We start from the raw sequence: 22,690 nt of genomic DNA, 5'->3' as shown, positions 1-22,690 counted from the left end.
GCTGGATTTGAACCCCAGACATGGAGGCCCTGCTGCCCTCCAGCAGCTTGGGCTTGGTGCTGGACACTTTGGAAAGACCTGCAGGGTTAGCACTCAGAGTGCTAAACGCTGTGAAGAAAAATTAAGCAGGTGACATGACACAGAGTGATTGAGAAGTGTGCATGGGGGGGTGCCATGTCAGACAGGGTGGCCAAGCACCTCTGAGAAGGAGATATTTGTGCAAAGAACCTGAATGAGCCATGCAGATACATCGGGAAAGAGGGTTCCAGGCAAAGAGAAAAGCCCTGAGGCAGGGTGTGTTTGCTTGAGTCTTTTGAAGTTTGTCTTCATTGTGGTAAAATACCCATAACATAAAACTTACTATTTTAACTGTTTTTAAGTGTATACATCAGTGTCATTAAATACATTCACACTGTTGTGCAACCACCACCACCATCCATCCATTCCCAGAACGTTTTCTTCATCCACAACAAAACCTTTGTGTCCATGTAATACTAACTCCTCATCTTCCAGAGCCCCTGGTAACCACTATTGCACTTTCTGTCTCTATGAATTTGACTATTTGAGGTACCTCATATATTGTGGGATCACAATATCTGTCCTTTTATGTCTGGCTTATTTTATTTAGAATAATGTTTTCAATGTTTGTCCATGTTGTAGCATATGTCAGAATCTCCTTCCTCTTAAAGGCTGAATAATATTCCATTGTATGGATATATATCACATTTTGTTTACCCATTCATTTGCCAGTGAACACTTGGGTTACTTCTACCTCTTGGCTCTGGTGAATAATGCTGCTATGAACATGGATTTACAAACACGTTTGAGTCCCTGCTTTCAATTCTTTTGGGCATATACCCAGAAGTGGGATTGCTGGGTCATATGGTAATTCTGTTTAACTTTTCGAGGAACCACCATACTGTTTTCTACAGCAGCTATATTATTTTACAATCCTACCAGCAATGTACAAGGGTTCCAATTTCTCCACATCCTCGTCAAGACTTGTTTTCCGTTGCTTGATTTTAAGGAACAGCGCGAGAAGGCCAGTGTGGCTGGATCAGAGTAAGCAAAAAAGACAAAGGCAGGAAGAAAGTCAGGGAAGTCTAACCATGAAGGGCCTATAGTCATGGGAAGGACTCTGGCTATTACTCAGAGTGAGACTGGGAGCCTTTGGAGAGCCATGAGCTATGAAGGGTCATAATCCCATTTATAGTAAGGAAGTTAAAACCTGATGCTTCCAGCTCCAGAAGCATGGAGCCTCCAAGGCTAGCACAATACGTTTTTCTCCCAGGCTGCCAAAGGGTTAAGTAAATGCAAACACGGGTAAATGCAGTGAAAGGAGATATTTCCTTCCTCTGGCAGACACACCTGATGCAGGAAGCAGAGTCCTGCTCCCTGGGAGTGAGAGGCCTGGCCACACTTGTGCTTCCAGAAGAAAATGAACATCGCCTGGACACGAGATGGCTTAGCACTTCCCATGTCAGTTTCTGAGAGCTACTGAACAGCCTAAGGCCCCATCTGTTTTTAATCTTGTTAAAAGGGCCTCGTGTGCTGGCGCCTATTTAAAATAATGCACACATGGAGTTCCTAAAATGAAGAAGAAAAAAGGGCCAGGCTTTCCCCGCCGGCACAGCTTATGTGTTTATTTTGGAGCAGGCTTTGGGAGTTCTGAGACAAGACACAACTAATTTCTCTTCCCGGGGTTGATTTGCAAGTCCCCATAGGCTTTTGCTCCAAGCATTTAAGGCAGCTTGGTATGAACCGGTCACCCCTTCTAAAGTCCACTGTGAAATATCTCCAAATTAAGGCTGGGCTTGGGAAAGGGGAACCCAAGGCCACTTTCTTCCTTGCAGAGGGTTGTTTCCCTGATTCCTTTTCCTCAATAGAGACGTTTCTAAAGGCTGAGTCCTCCTTTCTCAGATGCTCATTTTCTTCCCAAGGGGCCACAGTAGTTCTAAGACAGCATGACCCAGATACAGCCAAAGCCAGCATGAACCTAATCCCCAAATGGGGATCACAAGGGGCAGAGTCAGGGAAGAAGAGGCCCCTGCACTCAATGCACTCCCATGTAGAGAAGCAAAGGCAAGGAGGTTTTTCTCTGTACACATTCCAGACAGCAAACAGCCCCTCTGAGCTGCTGAACCGATGACATTCTTGAGTCATGATGGCACTTGCATGTCCAGTGCCACAAAGAGATATAATGGGTCATTTCTGACCCTGCAGGCTAAGAGAAACCACATCACAAATGTAGAACCACTGCACAAGCTCATCAACAATGGCCCCGCATGCCTGGGACTTTATAACTAACCTCCCCTAAACCTGGAGCAAGGGAAGTGCGAAGAGGATACAGGAGCAACAGCATGAACGTGTCCATGGTGGCCCAGCAGTGAGGGCTCCTATCATTTTCTGCTCCTTCACACCTGCTTTGACTCTAAGGACCCAACTGACATTATTTTCACTTGGTGGTAGCAATGACCAGTGGCAGTGGGGGCAATGGTTATCCCAGTAGGAACAATGGTAGAAACAGCAGCAATAGAAGCAAAGGTAGGAAAAGCAGTGGTTGTAGTCTTTGGAGAGGTAGAGACAAAAGTAGTGATAGTATTAAGAGCACGACTAGTAGTAATAGGACTGGTAATTGTATGTGTTGTCTTGGTAGTTCCGGCAGCAATACAATAATTATAATATAGCATATTTATAATCCAATATCATTAATTATATTTATATTAGGATTACAATTTATAATAGTTAAGCACTTACTATATGCCAGGTACTGTTCTAAGGGTTTTGCATGTGTTAACTCAATTAATTCTGACAGTAACCTCATAAAGTAGGTCCTATTATCATTATGCCTAATTTATAGCTGGGAGCACTAAGGCACAATGAGACTAAATATAATTCCCCAAGGTCACACAGCTGGGAGGTGATAGGTCAAGAATGCATACCCAAGTGATCTGGCTCCAGGATCCCTGCCCGTAACTATTCCCCTAGGCTTCTTCCAACCCCGTGGCTGGACCCAAGGCAAGGGGACAAGCAGGATGGAGGTAGTGAGAGAGTTACTTCTGAAGAGGCTGTCTTTGGAGGGGCCTTGGACACTTCCTGGAGGTTCAAAGGTTCAGGGCCTTCCAAGCTCTGCATCAAACAGAGCAGTAATTTTTATTTTTCAATTTGCTTAAATATTGGGTTTCACATAAGATTTAGTTAGAAACAAAAGAGTTCTGTTTTAAAAGACTGTTAAAAAGCAGCAGTGTGGTGAGGCTATGAAGTTAGATAGGTTTATTAACCAAGTCTTCTTTTCTGTATTCTGATGCTTTGACATTTTGGGGCTTCACTGATCCTGGATGGACTGCCTCTCATAGAGTTAGCCAGAACCTAGAGAGAGTAAGAGATTTGCCATAGACAGTGCCTGTCAAATGGAAGACAACCAGTCCAGAGCCCACACTGCAACCTCCACCACCAGGCTCTCACTCTGGGCCACTATCCCCCTGTCCCCTAACGCCCCGTAGCCAGGTACCAGAAAACCAGGGACAGTCCCTACACCCCAGAGCCTGCTAAAATTATTCAAAGTAGCCAACCCTGAACCTGCTTGCCACGCCTTGCCCTTTCCTTTCCGCAAAACCACAATAAAGGCTCTTGCTCACATTTCCCCTTGCTCCCTCTGCTGCCTGACTAGCTACGGTGCCTCCCCTGCGGCCCCCACATCATGGCAGCCTGTGCCCTCTGCTTTAGGGTACTATGAATATAATACACTTCTTCCTTCATGACAGTCATTTCCGTGTCTGCATGTCTTACCATACTCAACTAAGACAAACCCCAGGCAACTTTACAACAGTAGGCTTGGTCCAGCCCTTCAGGGTTTCAGCTGACTCTGGGCCTCCGCTGGGCTGCGGGGTGCACAGTCACTTACTGAGGTGGGCTGTGTTGGAAAGATCACTGAGCATGAGATCCCTTGCTATGGGATCTTGGGGCAATCAGAGAAACCTCCGCCTTGGCATCTTTGTCTGTAAGAATAAAGAAGAAGGTCCCTGCCCTGTCTCTGTCCCGAGGCAACTGTGATGACTAAAAGGGAGAGTGAAGGTGAAGTTTCTTTGGAGTGGTCTGGGAAGCCCACATCATCATAAACTGAAGTACCACCTCCTGTTTTTAGGTTACCTGCGCAAAAGGTATACTCTTGGAGCTGTTTCAGTCTAGAACATGGTTCCCCAAGCTTGGCACATTGACTTTTGAGCTGGATAATTTATTCATTGCTATGGAAGGCTGATTTGTGTACTGTAAGATGTTTAGCAGCATCCCTGTCCTCTACTCACGGATGTCAGTAGCATCTCCGTTGTGACAACCGGAAAGATTTCCAGGCATTGCTAAATGGCCCCCAGGGGCAAAATCAACCCTGGTTGAGAATTACTGATACAGAAGGGATGAGTTAAGCTCTCTCCCCTCTTCTTTTTCCCCTCTCCACCTCTCCCTCCTCCTCTTCTTCTTTCCCCTCTTCCTCCTCCTCCTCCTCCTCTTCTCTCCCCTCCCCCTTCTTCCGAAGATGATCAACAGTTTGCAACCCTAGGTACCCCTGTGGAACAGCAGGGCTCTAAGGACATGACTGGAAAACAACTGCTCTAGTGGACAACTCCAGAAATTGCCAGAATAGAATTCAGCATTCTGTTGTCAGTGGGTCTTGGTTTCATCCCCATCATATATTTACCAACTCAGCTCATATGGCGGGATCCAACCACCTTATCCATAATTTACCATCTTTTTTAAGTAAGCTCATATCAAACCCACAGAATGTGAGAACTGGAAGCTCCTTTGGGGTCACCCAGTGAGTTTCATCTTGCTGCCTGCTGTGTGGAGAATAATGAGGCTGGTCAGCAGTGGTGTCTGTCGTGGCTGGAGGGGAGGACTAGCAGGTGGAAAACACTCCGTGCATCTGCCAGTTCCTCCTTAACAAATGAGCCAACCCAGATCCAAGGTCCTCGCTGATTTAACTAAAATGAACCAAATTCCTACAATGTGCTGAACACAGTAGTATTGCTATTACTATCTTCATTTTGCAAATAAAGAAACTGAAGCTGAGAACATTGTGTCACATGCCCAAAGTCCCATAGATAATAAGAGGTGGTGCCAGGATTTGATCCCTTGCTCTTCTGATCCAAGGCACAGCTCTGTCCATCACATCAAACTGCCCTGAAATATCTTTCTTCCAAAGCAACAAAAGATTTTCCTCCACACAAGTAAAACACTATAGAGTGGTAATAAGAACTAGTGAAACGAGCTTGTTTACTTTCAGATTCTTAATGCCATTTCCCAATAAATACATGCAAAGAGCAATTAAAGTGAGGATTAGAAGAAACCAGAAGCCACACAGAAGGGTGGTAGGGGTAGCAGATGCGGATCCCAGAATGAGGGGTGAGTTAGCAGTGGGAGTCAGGAGAATGTGTTTTATAGAGTATGGGCTGCTTGGGAGCCAAGAGTTCAAATCCTGGCTCTGCCCATTTTAAGCTGCCTTGCTGGATTTCTCTGAACCTTAATTTCTTCTGTAACAGTAACAGACAACTCCAAAGGTCACTGTGAGGTTAAAGTAAGGTTATATATACTAAAATCTTGGTAGAGCGTCAGGTGTGTGTATGTAAGTGTGTGTAGCAAGTGCTTAATATTTGGGAGTTATTTATTATTATTATCACTATTATTAGTATAATGAAATACTAAATTTTGTGAAGGTATTTAAGGGAAAGAAGCATGGCTCTAGATTGATTAGAGGACCCCTCCTAAAAAAAAAAGAGTGGGGAGAGAGTTAGGTTTTAGAGAGATGGGTAACTGGACAAACAGGTATATGGATGGATGGAAGAGTGGACAGATAGATAGATATTCATAGAAACATTTTTAGAAACAAAGATGCAGAAGGGGGAAAGCCACTAAAAATAAGAGACCATCTGAATTAAGTGTTAGCTCCTCCAAAGACCCTTGGAGGCACCACTGAGCAGAGAGAGGAAGAGAGGTGGTGAGAACGCCATGCTGGTGCCTGGTTAGGGAGGGCTCTGGTGCTGCCTAGAGACTTTGGCCTTCATCCCATAGACATCGAGGAGCCGGGGCCATGGAGAGCAAAGGGAGTCAGAGAGAGAACAACGCAGTTGTATAAGAATAAGCCAAGTGAGACGAATGATCAAAACCTCGTTCTGTCCAATGAATGCGGAGTTGGGGGCTCCTGGCACTTGGCTGGCCCAGCCACAGGAGGTTCAGCCCCTCGTTTCCCCTGCTTTTCCTGGCAGCCAGAGGGGAGGGCTGCTTGTCTCCTCCCTGTCTGGACAGAATGTAGGCCCTGAGGTGGGGTGGGTGGAGAGGTCATCTGGTCTGGTTCCATCTCAAACTGGGTGAGAACCCACCCAGAAGCTCATGAAGGAAACCTGAGGGAGCAAAGTAAGTTCCAGAAACACAGGTAAAGGGAGGTCAGAAAATCCAGATGGGCTGCCTGTGGTCTCTGAGAAAATCAATCTGAAAAAGTGCTGTAGGCTGAAGGAAGCAAGCCTTTTTTCTAGGTCTGGCTGGGCACCACGTGAGTCAAGGGAACTGGACTTTGGAAACAGGCAGACACAGGTTCCAATCACAATTCTGTCTCTAACCCCACAAATACCTACTTTACCCCTCCCAGCCTCAATTTCGTCATCTGAACAATAATAGGACTAAATATAGCAATGTGTGAGAAACATTAGAGCCATGAAGGGCACATAACTGCCCTTCAATAATAATTTTTCTTCTTCGCTTTAACACGCACGCAGAACCCCCAAAATGCAACTCGATGTCCCTTAATGGGACTCAGTTCCACTTCCAATTTGGCACTGCCCTCTTATCATTGCCAAGTTCTTGCCCTGAGAATTCCCAAAGCCTGACTTGGCAAGAAGGAGACAAGTTTGCCTCTACTGTAACCAGCACCGTGACCTTGGGCAAGAAACACCAGGTGATTAGCCATGGTTCTAGAGAAGATCGAGACAGGCAATAAGATGCAGGGTCAGTTTTATGGGCGCCAGGGCTTCTGGAGCACCTACATCTCAGCTCTTCCACCGACCACTGGGTGGCCTTGGGCAGGACACTTAACCTCTCGAGCCTCAGTTCCATCAGTATTTCCTTGGTGGGGTCATGGTGAGGATTAAATGTATACAGGAAACTCAGACAGTGGCTGACATGCTGTGTAAACCTAATGTCAAGCATTGCTTTACCTGTATCATTGCTGTCAGATTAGTGCTTTACCTGTGTCATTTACCACATAAAAGAATATTTGGGTGACTCTGTTTCCTGGGAAGTTCTTATAGTAGATCCGATATTTTCTCTGTAGCTTTTTCATTTTCCCCTACTTCAGAAAAGTTACACAAATATTTATTGAGCACAGATTATGTATCTGGGTACTCAAAGCACCTACTAAGTACCTAAATTAAGTGCCCAGTAGTATCATGCTACCATAACACTGTGTATCTTTTATTCATGGCTCCTAATCAGTTTGTAATTATGGTGTGTGCGTGTGCGTTTGTGTGTGTGTGTGTGAGTGAGAGAGAGAGAAATCAATTATGTGATTAATATCTGTCCCTCTCATTAGATTTTAAGCTCTATCAGGTAGAGACTACATCTGTTTTTAATTGCCATTTCAGCCCTAGCACTTACCACACAGTAGGCACTCAGTAAATACTTGTAAGTTGAACAAAGATACCCTCCATGTTCTCTATAAGCCCAGAGTCCAGAGGGAGTGGTAGGCAGGTGAAAGAGTAATTTCAAAGCAATCTGGTAAGTGTGATGGTAGAAATATGCATGAGGTATGTGAGAGCACGGTTTAGAGGCACCTTGTCCTGCTTAGATACAAGCAGCTCAGGGGAAGCAGAATAGAAATAATGCCTGAGCTAAACCTTGAGGTAAGGTAGGCAGGAGCTAACTCGCAGAGGACCATGTAGGCCAACCTTGGGTCCCATGGAGCAAGTCTAATGCACAAGCCAGCACTTACACAGAAGAGGAAATTCATCACGTCCTTTTCAGGTTTTACTTCTCCAGGATACACCTTCCCAGGTAAAACAGCATCTGGAGTCAAACTGTGAATTCCAGCTCTGCCACTTATAAGCTGTGTGGCCTTGAGTAAGCCACACAATCTCTCTTAGCCTTAGTTTCCTCATCTGGAGAATGGGGGAACTTGCAGCATCTACTCTTCATAGGGTAGTTACAAGGATAAATAAACTAATCTGCAGGAAGTGCTCAGCGTGTGCCTGGCATTTAGTAAGCACATGATTAGACACTGGTTATTTTCACTAATCCCCTCCGAGCCCAGGCTGCACAGCTGTCACATACACGACAACACCATCTGTGGAAATTACCTTATGTCACCCTCTAAACTCCCTAAGAGAAGTGGTCCAAGGCAGGTTCAGCTTAGGCTGAATTTTACTCTAAAGGAAGCAGTGCCTTAGGAAAGCTTCTATGTGATGTTAAAGATACACATTGTAGAACATATAAACTCATTCTAAGATACCAGCCTCTCCTTTCTTTCCCAGGGTCTAGAAAAGGCAGCCAGACTGGAGATGATCCAAAAGAAGCCATTTCAAAGCATACATCCTGTTTATGTGTCGGCCACACTCCCCACCTCTAGAGATTCTGGTCAGGGTGGGCTGGGAGATTCCTTAGACAATCTAATAGATTAGTTTCCAGTTTAGCATAACAGCTAGACAGATTTTTGCAGTGAAGTCATCCAAGTCAATTAAAAGGCATTTTTCCCTGCTGTGAGTTCAGAAGTCCCTTTGGTTTGTTCCAGCTTTCTGGGATGTTTCATAATACGTTCCACCCTGGGTTAATTAATAACTCTTGATTCCTACTGAAATGCAAAGACCGAAATCCTGTGTGCAAGCACATCCGGGCAGGGGCTGCTAACAGGGCTGGGGTGAGCCCAGCGGGGTCTCCTCTCATCAGGGCATGAGCCAGACCCCAAATAGTGGAGATGACAGCAGAGCTGGCAACAAATGTAAAGAGCGCCTGAGCAAAAGCTGAAGGTCAAAGCTGAAGGTCAAAGCTGGAAAAGTGGTGTGTGGAGGGGCAGAAGGAGGTGGAGGAGGGAGAGCATAAGCCCTTGAAGGAATCACAAGGCCAGAGATTAGGTTGGTTGGGAGTAAGTCGGAATGTGGGTGTGAAGTGGGTCAGAGCAAGTGGCCGGGACTAAGCTGGTGAATAAGATGCAGTTGACCGTGGTTTGCTTTCATGCAATGCCAGCTTAAACACATCCTGTGGGTTTGGTTCCATCCTCTCTGTTATAAGGAAAACAGGTCATCCCTTCTATTCTCAAATACAAGTTACAGGTATGAGAATGAAGCTTAAAGGGCTAAAGAACACATGCATTTTATGAAGTTCTTTCCATGAGCCTCCTCCCCAAGCATAATATTCCAGGATATGATGTTTTTTCACCCAAAATCCAGAGCTGAGTTTCCCTGCCTCCAGTCTCATGCCACCAATCCTACCAAGTCCATCTTCTAAATCCACTATCAGCATGTGCATCCTAAAATGAAAACATGATCACGTTTTCATGTCATGTTGCCATGACCTAAAAAGTTCAATAAATATGTCCCCACTCCCTCTGGGACACGATTTCTAGCCACATGCTTTGCCATACATAGCCCACCCCAAATAGAGACTGTTCTCTATCTTCTTTTCCAGGTTCATCTCCTACCACCCTTTTGCAGGTGTCCCACCTGTTTTTTTTTTAATTCCTCCAGCTGGTTCTTACATTTGAAAAGAAAAAAACCCTCTGTGGAGACCTGCACGCTTTTAAAAATAATACAAAACAGAATGTCTGAGGTCAGGGTAAGCCAAGCCAAACAAATAAATCTTGCAGGATTGTGTTAACAAAACAGGCTTAGTAGATCAGAGCAGGTAGAGCTCTGCTGGACTCAGCCCTGCAGAGAAACACCAAGCTCTGGTGAATTTCAAACACAAGGAGGTCAAATAAGAAGATCAAATTATGGAGCACTTCAGAGTTCAGCATCAATGCTTGGGCTGTAACCAGGAGAGCATTCTGTGCAGGATGGTCTCCAGAACCCATGAGTCGTGTAAAGTCCTAGAAATCCAGACCCAAAGGATCTTATAGATCATCCGCACAACCTCTATGGAGGGTCATTTGTCACTATCTATCAGAATTGTAAATGTCTTGAGAGGCAGACTCTGAAATGAACATTAGCCTTTGAGAGGTTCATTAGGGAGCGCTGGGAATCACCACCACTGGAAGGGAAGAAAAGGGAAGGAAGCACGACTGGGTAGAGGGAGAAGTTGGGCTACACTGCCGTCTCAGCAGAGGTCTCTGCCAACTCCGCAGGAGCTCTGAAGCTGGGATGGCCCTTCAGAGTTGTCTCAAATTGGGGTAAAGGAGCTAGGTCTTTATTCCCTGTGCCAGCCAAAGTCCCAAGAGATGTGCCCTTGGGGAAGGCAGATCTTTTCACCTGAGTGAGGCATTTCAGAATGAGGGCTGACAGCTGAGGGCTGTCTTCCGGTATCAATTCCAGCAGCTGGAGGAAAGTACTTCATTCCTCAAGGTGCATTATAGCATGCACTACCTGCAATGCTTTTTTTTTTTTTTTGCGGTATGTGGGCCTCTCACTGTTGTGGCCTCTCCCGCTGCAGAGCACAGGCTCTGGACGCGCAGGCTCAGCGGGCATGGCTCACGGGCCCAGCCGTGACGCGGCATGTGGGATCCTCCCGGACCAGGGCATGAACCCGTGTCCCCTGCATCGGCAGGCGGACTCTCAACCACTGCGCCACCAGGGAAGCCCTGCAATACTTTTTATAACCAGTTTTTCTATTCTAGATAGGAGTCCGACGGCTATACTAACTGATGCTTCAAATTAAATAAGTTTAGCATTGTTTATAATAGTAAAATTATGGAAAATAAATTGTGGTATATCCATATGACAGCACCCTTGGCAATCATTAACAAGAGTGAGACAGCTCTGCACATACTTTCATGGAATAAACTCTAAGATATACTAGATAGAAGGGTGTGTGTGGATGGACTGTGTCGCTCACTGTCTATTACCGTCAGCCCCACACCCATCCTATCCTCTCCTGCACTACGGGGGCTGAAGGCCTAACTCTACACTTCCCAGGTTCTTTTGACACACAATTCCAGCTTATTTCTACCAATGGGAGGCATTCAGGTAAGAGTTGACATTAGGAAGATGGTGGTAACTATTGCACTTCTTATGGTAGCAACAGAAGCTTCACAACAGCAACAGCAGTTAAAGCAGGTTGGTGACAATTCCTGCAGCATCAGTGGGAGTGCAGGCTCATGTTCTCCACTGGCAATAGTGGCAGTTCCAGCAGTGGTAGTGACAACAGTGAATGTAGGGGACTGCTGGGCTCTGGGCAATATGATTTCCCCCTTTGACCCATTTGGAATCAATCTTCCTTATTCAATACTCCTCTGAAATACAATGCTTTATGTTTTTCTGATCAACTACCATCTATGAAAAGCAAAGGAAAATAAACATGTATGTGTATTTGATTACTGCATTTAAAATTTCTCTGGAAAGTTGCCCAAGGAACAAGTGATAATGGTTAAATGAACTGGCTAATAAATAGTTAAATGATTAGTCAAAGAGAAACATTGGTGGGGGCAGGGTTGAAGGTAGACTTTTCACCAGATGCCATTTTTTACCTTTTTAATGTTTGACTATTTGAATATATTACTTTTATGCAAAAAAATAAATAAAAGAAAAAAATAATAAAAGTTATATCTGATTAGGTACATACATTTCCTGTGAAATATTTCCCAAATTAACCACCCAGTTTCTGCCAGAGCATTTCAAACACAGGGACTCCCTACCTACCAGAGGGATGTGGTCTATTCATCATTACTCAGCACTGCTGAACAGTTTCTGTTTATACCAAGTTGAAATCCATCTTCTTGTATGATGTACCATTAGCCGGAACTCTAATCCCAGTGAAGTAATATAGGCTGGTGGTTCAGCACACATGCAGATGAAACCTGGGTTCAAATTCCTCCCCCATCACTCATTTCAAGCAGGACGTTTAACCTTTCTGAGCCTTAGTTTCTTCATCTGCCAAATGGGGAGAGTCATAGTACCTATCTCAAAGAGTTGTGGAAAGGTTGGAATAAGATTATGCATATAAAGTGATTTAACCAGTACATTTGGTTATTGTTCTTGGTATCTGCAACACCAGCAGAAAAATGCAGTGGATAAGAGGAGGACTCTGAATTCAGACTGCTGGGGTTCAAAAACAAGCTCCTGCCAATTATAAATCAGGCAACCTTTGGAAAACCACTTATTCCCTCTGAGCCTCAGTTTCTGTTAAGATGGAGGCAATTATAGTGCCCATACCAAGAGCAAAAAGCATTTATCCTTATCTTGTAAGTACTCAACATATGGTAGCTCTAACTCTTTTCAACCACTCATTCAGGTGGTGGATAATTGCACAGAGTACAGTGGGTCCTACCAAAGGCCTCTCTTCTCTGGACTAAGCATCTCCAGTTCCTTACACTGATCTCCTTTGCTTCTCTCACTCCAGCCACTCCCTTAAGAAGGCATTCCAGGCTGCTACTATTCCCCCCTGGTGTGACGGTACAACTGGATCTCTCACTGGAGTCTGGGTAGAATATTGTGTGAGAGAGTTTGTGTGCTGTGTGTGTATGTGTGTGTGCCATCACCTTCCTGGATTCTAAATGCTGTACTTTGATAACGCAGCCTGAAGTGGCATCAGGTTTTGCAGGAGTAACAACCGTAACTATAGTTACTGAGCTCTTAATATATGTGCCAGAAACTATACCCAGCATATGACTTACACTGACTCACTCACTCCACACATTAACTTTAGGGGGTAGAAATTATTATCCTCATTTTTCAGATGAAGAAGCTGATGCTTAGAGATGTTATAAGTGAAAGGTCAACCCAGCTAAAATATGGAGCTGAGATTCCATCCCCAGTATATCTTACGCTGGAGTCACAGTCTTAATTTCCACATAATATTTCTTCTCACGAATATTAAGAATTTGTTCAACTCAAATTTTAGGTCTTTTTTTTTCTCATGAGATTTTAATATGCTAAATCTCCCCAGTCCTTCTCCTCTTCAGCTGAGCTTTTGAATAGGACCTTATATTGTATCCTTATTCAGTTTGATCGTATCAAATTTAATCCAGCATACTCTCTCTCCCATTAACTTCAGGTCATTGGTAAATGTAATTCGATAAATCACAGTTAAGAAGGAGCTGTAGAACAGAGCCAAGGGCAGAACTCTTTGGTAAAGTATTAGATGTATTTCTTTCAAGGTGAATTACTATCAAGTAGTCATTTCCTAATGGGGGTAATGTCCAACCTGTTACCAATCCACAAAACCAAATAAACTAACATCCAACCTCCACTTCTCTATCTCACCGACAATTATGTCTTGAAATATAACATGGCCTTTAATACAATATCTACAGTTAGGGTCCATGCTAAGAAAGGTTGCCCCAGAAAGAATTGTGGATGGTAGGCTGAAGTAGGTATGAAAAATATATACATCACGGTCCTGAGTGTTTAACTTATTTTAAGGGAGAAATTCCACCTTTGCTCCCAGCAGACAATTAAGTTGAGTAAATATATAAAGGGCAGAAGACAAACAGGATTTCAACCAACAGCCTTCCCTGGGATCCATATGCATCCACCTAAACCCATCTCAACTCCAATATCACACAAGGACAGGACTCCAAAGGAGCCACCGGCATTCCTATGTAAATCTGTGGCTTGTCCAGCTTCAGAAGAGAAGGATCTTCACCTTCTCCAGCCGCTCTTTCCATCTGCTGGAGCAAGGCACTGCCATTCCTTATGCTTTGGTACCTCCATTAACACTGAGGAAAGACTATTATAATTTCAGCATTTATTAGAGAAGAATGAAGCCCAAGGCTCTACCTCACCAAGCCCTAGTCTGCTAGTCTCAGAACTGTGAGTCTACTTGATATTAATCCATTCATCAACCTCACTGCTGAGTCCCACAGAGGGGTGACTTGCACCTGTGGAGAAAGAGACCCTTTGCCTCAAGTATAAACAGAGGAGAGCTTGACATGCCAACCACCCTGGCCGGAACCTCTCAGGCCCTGCTAGGACACTGCTGTGAGGCCCTGCAGAGCCAGCAGGGCATTCTGGGTAATAGGATGCAACATGAGGCAGCTTCCCCGACTGGCCTCCCCAGGGTTTCTTGATTCCTGGCTCTGCAAAAGCTGAGGCAGACAGTTTTTGAACTGGGGAGAAGAGGGTGGAGAGAAGTGCCGGAGGCTTCCTCTAGGCTGACCACAACTAACTCATTTGCTCTGTTCAGCAAAACCCAGACAGTGCAATTATCTGGTTAATTTGGTCCTTAGTTGGGAGACAGAATTCCAAAGTGTGAGGCCAGCTCAGACTAAAAAGTGGCTTCCATCCTAAGAATTTTCCTAAGTGCTATGCTTATGTGACCCACCCATCAATCCAGATGGGAAAAGACAAACAATTCAGACTCTAAGATGAGTTAAGGGAGGCCTATATTTCAGGGAAAAATGCCCAAATGACCTGCTAATTGGTCTCTTGGCTAATTTTGCCTTCTGGCTGCCATGGAGGGAGATGACTAGAGATCAAGATGACTGTAAATTAGCCAACTTTTTCCAGCATGATTGTAGCCCTCATAGACTGGCTGAGTGTCACCAGTGTCCTGGGTGAGTTATTCTTAGGGCAATTCTCTCTGATGCTCCTGCTTATAGATTTTACACCCGTAAGTTGGGCCAGAAGAATGGACTTGAGGATATGGGGAGGGGGAAGGGTAAGCTGTGACAAAGTGAGAGAGTGGCATGGACATATATACACTACCAAACATAAAATAGCTAGTGGGAAGCAGCCGCATAGCACAGGGAGATCAGCTGGGTGCTCTGTGACCACCTAGAGGGATGGGATAGGGAGGGTGGGAGGGAGGGAGACGCAAGAGGGAAGAGATATGGGAACATATGTATATACATAACTGATTCACTTTGTTATAAAGCAGAAACTAACACACCATTGTAAAGCAATTATACTCCAATAAAGATGTTAAAAAAAAATGCCCCTGGGGGTTTCACAAATGGGATGAGACAGCTAGCAACTGAGCATTTACCAGATGGTGTATGGAAAACTCAGATTTTTGAGGGAAGATTAAGGAAGAGCAATTTATCTCCATTGGAAACTGACAAGCAGCCTGGAATCTGTGGAATCCATCAGTTAGTCATTCTGCAAATATTTGCTTCCGCTCTAGTATAAGCCAGGCCCTGTGTTATTTAACAGAGTGAGATCCAAACGTCCCTACCCTCATGCAAATAATACCACATCTAAATATGTGGTTAAAAACTCAGATAAGGGCTAGGAAGGAAAAGTTGAGGTGCTATGAAAGGGAATAAGCAGCTTACCTGATTTAGATTGGGGTGGAACGGCTCAAATAAAGAATCTTTGAGAAAGGAATTTTAAAGCTAACACTTTAAGATTCTAATTTGTTTTTTTAGAAAGATCACTCTAGTTTTAGTACAAAAAATAAATTGGAAGTGGATGAAAAGATGAAGTTAGGAGGCTGTTGATTAGGAAGATTGGATGAGAGCCAATGATGGTTCAGCCAAGGACCTAGGCAATGGGAACGGAGAACAGTGGGTGGACTAGAGAGACGCGGGACATGGAGTCCACAGCACCTGGTGAATGGGTATAGTGGTGGAGGGAGAGGGAGGTACCCAGGAGACCATGCAGGTTTCTGGCTAAGGTGCAAGGTAGATGGTAGCACTCTGCACCGAGAGAGAGAATTTAGGAGGATGAGTAGGCTGGAGCCAGGGAACGACAATGTGTTCACACATCACTCCATACCCTGTACTTCCAGGCTCCTTACCTTTGCTCATGCTGATTCAGTCTCATGCACTCTTCCTGTTGAAATCGCCACTTGTTGAAATACTATCCATCCTTTAAGATCCATTTCAAATACCACCCCCTCCTTGAAGTCACTTCTGACTCCCTCAAATAGTTGTGGCCTCTGGTGCCCACAGCACTAAGTTTGGACCTCTCTTTCCTGGATTCTACCTGTGTTAGGTTCTGTGAAGACTTATCTTGCCTCCCTTCCTAGACCACAAGCTCTTTGGGACAGAGCCTCTGCTTCTCTATCCTTGTTCCCCACGTGTTAGCTAGCTAGCATAGCAGACGTTTGACAAATATTTGTCAAGTGAACAAAAATAACCTGCTCTTTGCCATAGAAGGAAAACCAGTAGACATTGGACTGACTTGAAAGCCACAGGATCAAATCGAAATTCAAGCTGTAGGTGTTTTAATACTAAGCCAACTCAAATTTGATGCTCAGAAAAGCTTTCTGTTCCTCCAACACAAAAAACTCAGAGAGTGCCATAAAAGTCACACCTCTCTATTTTTTTATCATGCTTTTCTGAGTTCCTCTTATAGCAGGAACCTTTTCTATCTTATTAATTGTTTGCCTTTGATGATGAGGATGATGATAAATGGGTAACATTTACTAAGTGTTGATATATGACAGGTGCTATTCTAAGTACTTTTCTTGGACTAACTCATTTGATCCTCTCAGCTACCCTGTGAAGTTGATGCTATGATTACCCCAATTATATGGATGAAGCAACTGAACTTCAGAGAGCTCAAGTATTGTTGAACCAACATCACACAGTTGGGACTGGAACCTAGAGTCTAGCTCCAGAGCCCATGCCCTGATGTGCCCTTCTAAGGCCAAGCACGGTGCTTGGTATTGAGTTAGTCCCCAGCAAATGTTCACTGAATGAATGGAAGGAGCCCTGGATCTGGAGACCACAAGTTCTGGTCCTAATTCTATCTCTGACTTCCATTGCAGCCATGGGCAAATCTGTGCTTCTTTCCCTATAAAATGAGGGGTATGGATGTTGATACCAGTGGTAATAACAAGAGCCAGTATTCAAGATTCTAATCTCTTTTGAAGCTTTACATAATTTAATCCCAAGGAAAATGAGACGCAGAAAGACTGACTTGCCCAATATCTAGAAAACAAGGGAGCCCGGATTCAACCCCATTGTGCTTCCTAGCCCAGGTGGTTCCAAGGAGACACCTTAGGGACCACGGTGGGGAAAGGAGGGAGGTGGAACAGGATGGAGCGGACAGACTTTTGGGCTCCCTATGACCGTTTCCATCAAAGAAGCTTTACGTGTCTCAATTTGGTAGAACGGGCTCCTACTTGCGATTTCCTTTGAATAAAAGTTCTGCTGTTAAAACAAAAAGGTTGAAAACCATTGGACTAAATAATTCTGGAATTTAAGAAGTCTCCCAAGTATAAGTCAGGATTTTTCTGGTAATCTTGACTCATTATAGTTATATAAGATGGGGAAGAAGGTTGCTCCTGGGAATGGCTCCAGCTATAGAAAAAGTCACGGCGATAGCACTAAAGCCTCAGCTCCAACCTACCTGTTCCACTCGGATCTCAATCTCTCCATTCACCTTCTTTCCATGGAAATACTTGGCCCTGTGAAGGAGAGGAAGAAATCTACTGAGTAAGGATGCAGACTGCTTCACTCTTTCCTCCCTTTTCCCAAAGGTTTTACCCCCAGACGTGCATGTCCAGACACATTCCCCACCTTCCTGCTCTCTCCCACCTAGACAGGTGATTTTCTCATTCTTTATATATATATTGTGTGAGAGAGGGGAAAGAGTACAGGATGGGAGGACTGGACACTCAGGTTCCGGTTCTGCCAAGCTGCTTTACCTCCCCGTGTCTCCATTTTATCCTCTGTAAAAGGGAGATAGTTATACGTGCACGATATATTTCTAAACATTATTTTAAGGATAAAAAGAAATAAAGAATCCTACGTAAATAAATAATGCAGAATTCTTTTGAGTTATACCCTATGTGATCCATAAAGGACGTATTAAATCGCTCTATCCAACTACTCATTTCTTTATTTGTCCATCTAGAAAACAAGGGAGCCCGGATTCAAACCCATTGTGCTCCTACATTGTGCTTCCTAGCCCAAGTGGTTCCAAGGAGACACCTCATCTGAAGCAGACCTCATCTGTCCCTTGGTCCATCCATCCATCCAACCACCCTTCCATCACCTTTCCTCTACACCCCTGCTTCTGTCTTCCCATTATCAATAAATGGCATCCCATCTATCCATCACTCAAGGCAAAAACCTAGACTTCATTCTTGTTTCCTCTTTCTCTCTCCCTATCCCCATGGATTCTACATTCTAATTATTTCTCAAATCCATCCACTTGCCCATTTTTCTCTGTAAGCACCCTAATCTTGACCTTAGTCATCTCTTTTCTCATATAAATTCTCTTTTCATACTCTACTTTTCTTTCATAGCACTTATTATAATTGAAATTACTTGCAATTAGTAACTGGGTTTCATGCCTGTGTCCAACCAAACTATAACACAATTCCTCCAGGCCAGGAACAACCTACCTTACTCATCATTCTATTCCCAACACCCACCAGAATGCTTCACACACAGTAAGAGCTCAATTAATATTTGTTGAAAGAATAAATGATTGAAGAGATAGATGGGGGAATAATTGTTGAATACTTACTCTGTGCCAAACACTGTGCTATACCCCTAGTCTTTCTCATTTAACACAGCTACCACCATGAGGTGGGTATTATTATTTCCATTCTATAAATAAGGAAACTCAAACCCAGGGAGACGAAATACTTTGCCTAAGCAGCTTTAATCCTGGACTTCCATTGCCACATCAATGTTTTTATCTCAGCTCTGAAAAACAGCAGCAAATATTGGGGTGCTCCTGGGTTTAGATGCCCTCCCGCAAAGCAAAAGTAATACAAGTTTCCATCTGCTCTTTTTGGTTGTTGGTATGATGAAACTAATAGTTCTCAGCGATTTGCTATAATCTGAGCACCGTGTTAAGCATATCCATAGACTTTCTCTGGGGCACAGACAGCTCTTTGCTCCCAATCCCAATTCTCCTCTTTGCCTACAGTGAGAGTGTTTATAGACTGGCACCAAGAAATGTATATCCCAACTCTCCATTTAGCTAGGTATGACCACATGATTGAGTTCTAATCAGTAATGTTACATCCAAGAATCTTCTGCTTAGTTTCTTCTTCTATTCTTTTCCATCAGTGGAACATCGATGTTGCCACCTCTTTTTTCAACCTTCCAGATCGAACCTTTGCTACAAATTCTCTGACCAAGCTGCAGTCTCTCTGCTTCTGAAGTCTATCCACACTTATCAGATGCCAGTGGAGTTCATCTCGACTGCCTGAACCACTGACTGATGGCTGTAATATTAATGCCACTTTTTCTTATAATGTTGACTGGCTCAGATGTCAAGTAGGTAGAACTTTATGGGAACAGGAGTTGTTAGTGTGACTTGAAAGCAAGATTTGTTTTTTTCTCCCAGGATGGTCTTCAACAAAATGTGTGTGCAGCCAGCCTCATGCAAAGAGAACCTTTTCAGTGTAGTTTGTGAATTTTATGAATCCTTAAAGGTAGTGCTGGCAAACCCCAGACCCTGGGATAAGACCCCCCTCTAATATTTGTAGGGCCTGGGACAAAAGAACAAATGGAAGCCTATGTATCATATGCCTGATATTTAAAATTGATAAAGCTAGCAAACATTTAAATAAAACATGCCTATCTTCCTTCCTTGACCAACACAACTTCATAATGACCTGGAAGGGTCAGAATTTAAACTTCTCAGAATTCTTGGAGATCCACCCAGCACATGGTGGCATGGGGGCTGCCAGCTCTTGATTTCCATCGTCCTTCCTAATTCTCCTCCCACCCTCCTCTCCTGCATCACTGGAGCTTCTTGTGCATGCTTGTGGATGACCCAGCCCACATGGCCAAGCTTCATCTCCTCACCCACACCGGCATCAACAGTGCCTTGGCCATGTCTGGGGAGGATGGATCAGGGAATTGGCCTACACAGGCCGTGGAATTGGGTCTGGGTCCCTATGCGCAGGGATTTCCACAGGTCTGGGTACCCACTGCAAAATCAAAGGGTGCAGTTTGCAGGGTCCTCCTTTGCTGTCAGGAGTGTAGCTAGTAAGGGCCAGAGTATGACTTAGGGCAGGGGTCCCTGTCACTTGGGTTTACAAGAAGTACTGGATGACCCTGGGACCTCAGGATGGTAACTAATGAATGAAATCACTGGTATACTGGGAAAAGCATGGATCTGGAATCACAGAGGCTTGGGCAAAATCTTAGCTCTACAACTCACTGCATGTTCCAAGACAAGGAACTTAACTCCTCCAGGTCATAGTTTTGTCATCAGTTAAGTGCTGATAACATCTGCCAGCCAAGGTGTGGTGAGAAACTCACTTGATCCTGTACGTGAAGAGCAGTAAGTAGAGTGTGTGGGCTCAGAGGCAGACCACCTGGATGCAATCCCAGCGCCACCACTCACTCACTGTGTAACCTTGGGTAACTCATTCAACCTCCGTGTGCCTCAGTTTCCACACATGGGAAGCAGAGATAATCACAGTAACTATCCCACAGGGGTGCTGTGAGGATTAAATGAGACACGACGTACAAAGCACTTAGAATGGTTCCTGGCACAGAGTAAGCTCCAAAGTATACAGCCCAGGGTCTGAAACAGAATCAACAATGACAGCAAAGAAACCACCGAGTGTGTATGCTGTGGCTACAGGGGGCGTATGTGGGGACCCACAAACAAACATAATCTTACCCTCATGGGGGTTACAGAACAGAATTACAGTTCATCTCACTTTGATCTGCCCCGTTAGCACAATAAGAGATTGGTGATGGTGCTGATGGTAAATAGGTGGCACTGGTACAGAAGGCCTACAAGTCCTTCACATCCCTCCTCCTATTGTATTGACTCCAGTGTCCACCCTGAGGAGCAGCAGGGCCAGGACCAGCCCCCACAGGTTCAAAGTCACATAGAGCCTCTAAGCAGCAATGGTGAGTTAGACCTTGTGCTTAAAGGTCTTCAGGATTCAGCTAGACCCTCTGGGACCTTCATGATCTGGACCCTGTTAACCTATGGTCCATTTCTTCTCTGGTTTTCTGCCCACCTACTGCACACACTCAACTTCCTGTGATTCCTATGCTTTTATGACTCTGAGCCTTTGTGTTTGCTGTTCTCTCCTTCTCTGCTTGGTTACCTCTTTCTCATGTTCAAGATCCCTGACTACCGTTTCCTTGAAATCAACCCCCCTAACGAGGCTAGGTTAAGTGTCCCTCCTCTGGGTTCCCACGGGGCGCTGTACTTAGCAACCATATAACACATATCACTGTGTGCTGGAATGACATGTCCCCTGCCCCCATACACCTAGTCTGTGAGCTCCTGGAAACCTGAAACCGTGTCTTAATGCTCACTGAATCTCCCAAAAGCAGCACAACGTGCCAGGGCACAGGCACATGTTTAAGGAATGTTTGCTGACTGGGTAAATGAATAATGTTTCCAGGGGTAGGCCATGGGGCATCCAGTGCTCCAGCTGCTCTACTGCCATCTACTGGTGCAATGCTGTAACACACTTACAAATCCATACCCATTACCGTGTGGGGCCACCATTCAGTGTCCAACACACACAACCTAGCAGCCCTCGACGGGATTCTGACTCTGATTCTAACTCAGAACTCAGAGCACTACACCAATACCACCCAAGCATCTCTGGCCTCACCTTCTGAGGAGAAACACTTGTTTTGCCCATCTCTGGAATGTTTACTACAGGGCCTGCCAGACGGACTCAGGCTGAAGCTAAGGGTCAGGCAGTCCATCCCCCTGCTTGGCCGAGAGTCGGAAGTCTGTCTCCTGACAGGCCACACAGACTGCTGCCTCCTTGCCTGGGGCTCATTCTGTCTGGCAGAGGAAAGGGTAGGGATGGTCTGGAATTCTAGATGCCCTGGGGGCTGGGGTTGCTGCCTGTGTAATTGCCTGGCTGTTTGACCTCAGGCAAAATGGATGACCCCACTGTGCCTGAGGTCTCAGTCTTCCTAATGCAGACCTCTTCCTAATGCCCTAATATGTTTATCCTCATAATGAGATCCCTGAATCCACAGGCCAGTCAGTCAAGTCCTTGGCCTTGGGAAGGGGTTGGGGGAAGCTCTTGATTCTACAAAGCTTCCATCTCTGTGGGTGGTCTCAGATTTTACTGCCACATCAGAGGCACCAGGAAGGAGAATATTATAAAACCAGTGCTGCCTTGGGTGGGAAATCCCTAGTTTGGGGAGGCGGGATTTGGTGAGTGAGCAAGATTTATGGGGAGGGATACCGAGTTCTTTCATGGCTGCAGGAGGGGCAGAAGAGGAGAATTAGCACAAACAGGATCCACCTGTGTCCAAGCAGCACCCTTTTAATAAATCCCATCTGGGATGTACAGTCAATGAGGCTAGGCCTTGGCAGTGCCCTTCCCGGGGAGGAGAGGGTCAGGAATGTTCTGTCTCAGAGTAGCTGGAGGAGAACGAAAGCAGGGATCTGGCCCTAGAAACAGATTTTCTTATTTCTGATGTAACATGCCCATTGCTCATTTGTGGCCTGGACAGAAGCTGGGGGAGATGGATGACAGACCACACAGGAGAACCCTGAAGGTGGACACACTCAGGGTTTTCTCAGTTAGCAGGATGAGGAGGGTCACATGACAGCTTGGATGGATGAAGGTGTGACAAAAGCAGGGCCTTTGAACACAGAGTTCCAACTCAGAGATCCAATTCTAGCTCCATTATCTACTCTTAAGAATAGCT

General features: G+C 44.9%; 1 protein-coding gene across 1 annotated transcript in view; it reads right to left on the bottom strand.

The window, feature by feature from the left end:
* The window catches only part of SYN3 (synapsin III), a 398,733-nt gene that overhangs the window by 362,775 nt on the left and 13,268 nt on the right, over nt 1-22,690 (bottom strand). Inside the window, exon 2 of the mRNA XM_060164685.1 lies at nt 17,427-17,484. Within this exon, the coding sequence (XP_060020668.1) occupies nt 17,427-17,484 (58 nt within the window). The remainder of the gene's footprint in view (nt 1-17,426; nt 17,485-22,690) is intronic.

Source organism: Lagenorhynchus albirostris, chromosome 11, assembly GCF_949774975.1.
Source record: "Lagenorhynchus albirostris chromosome 11, mLagAlb1.1, whole genome shotgun sequence".
NCBI lineage: Eukaryota > Metazoa > Chordata > Mammalia > Artiodactyla > Delphinidae > Lagenorhynchus > Lagenorhynchus albirostris.
The sequence above is the reverse complement of the archived record's forward strand: the minus strand, read 5'-3'. Positions and strand labels throughout refer to the sequence as shown.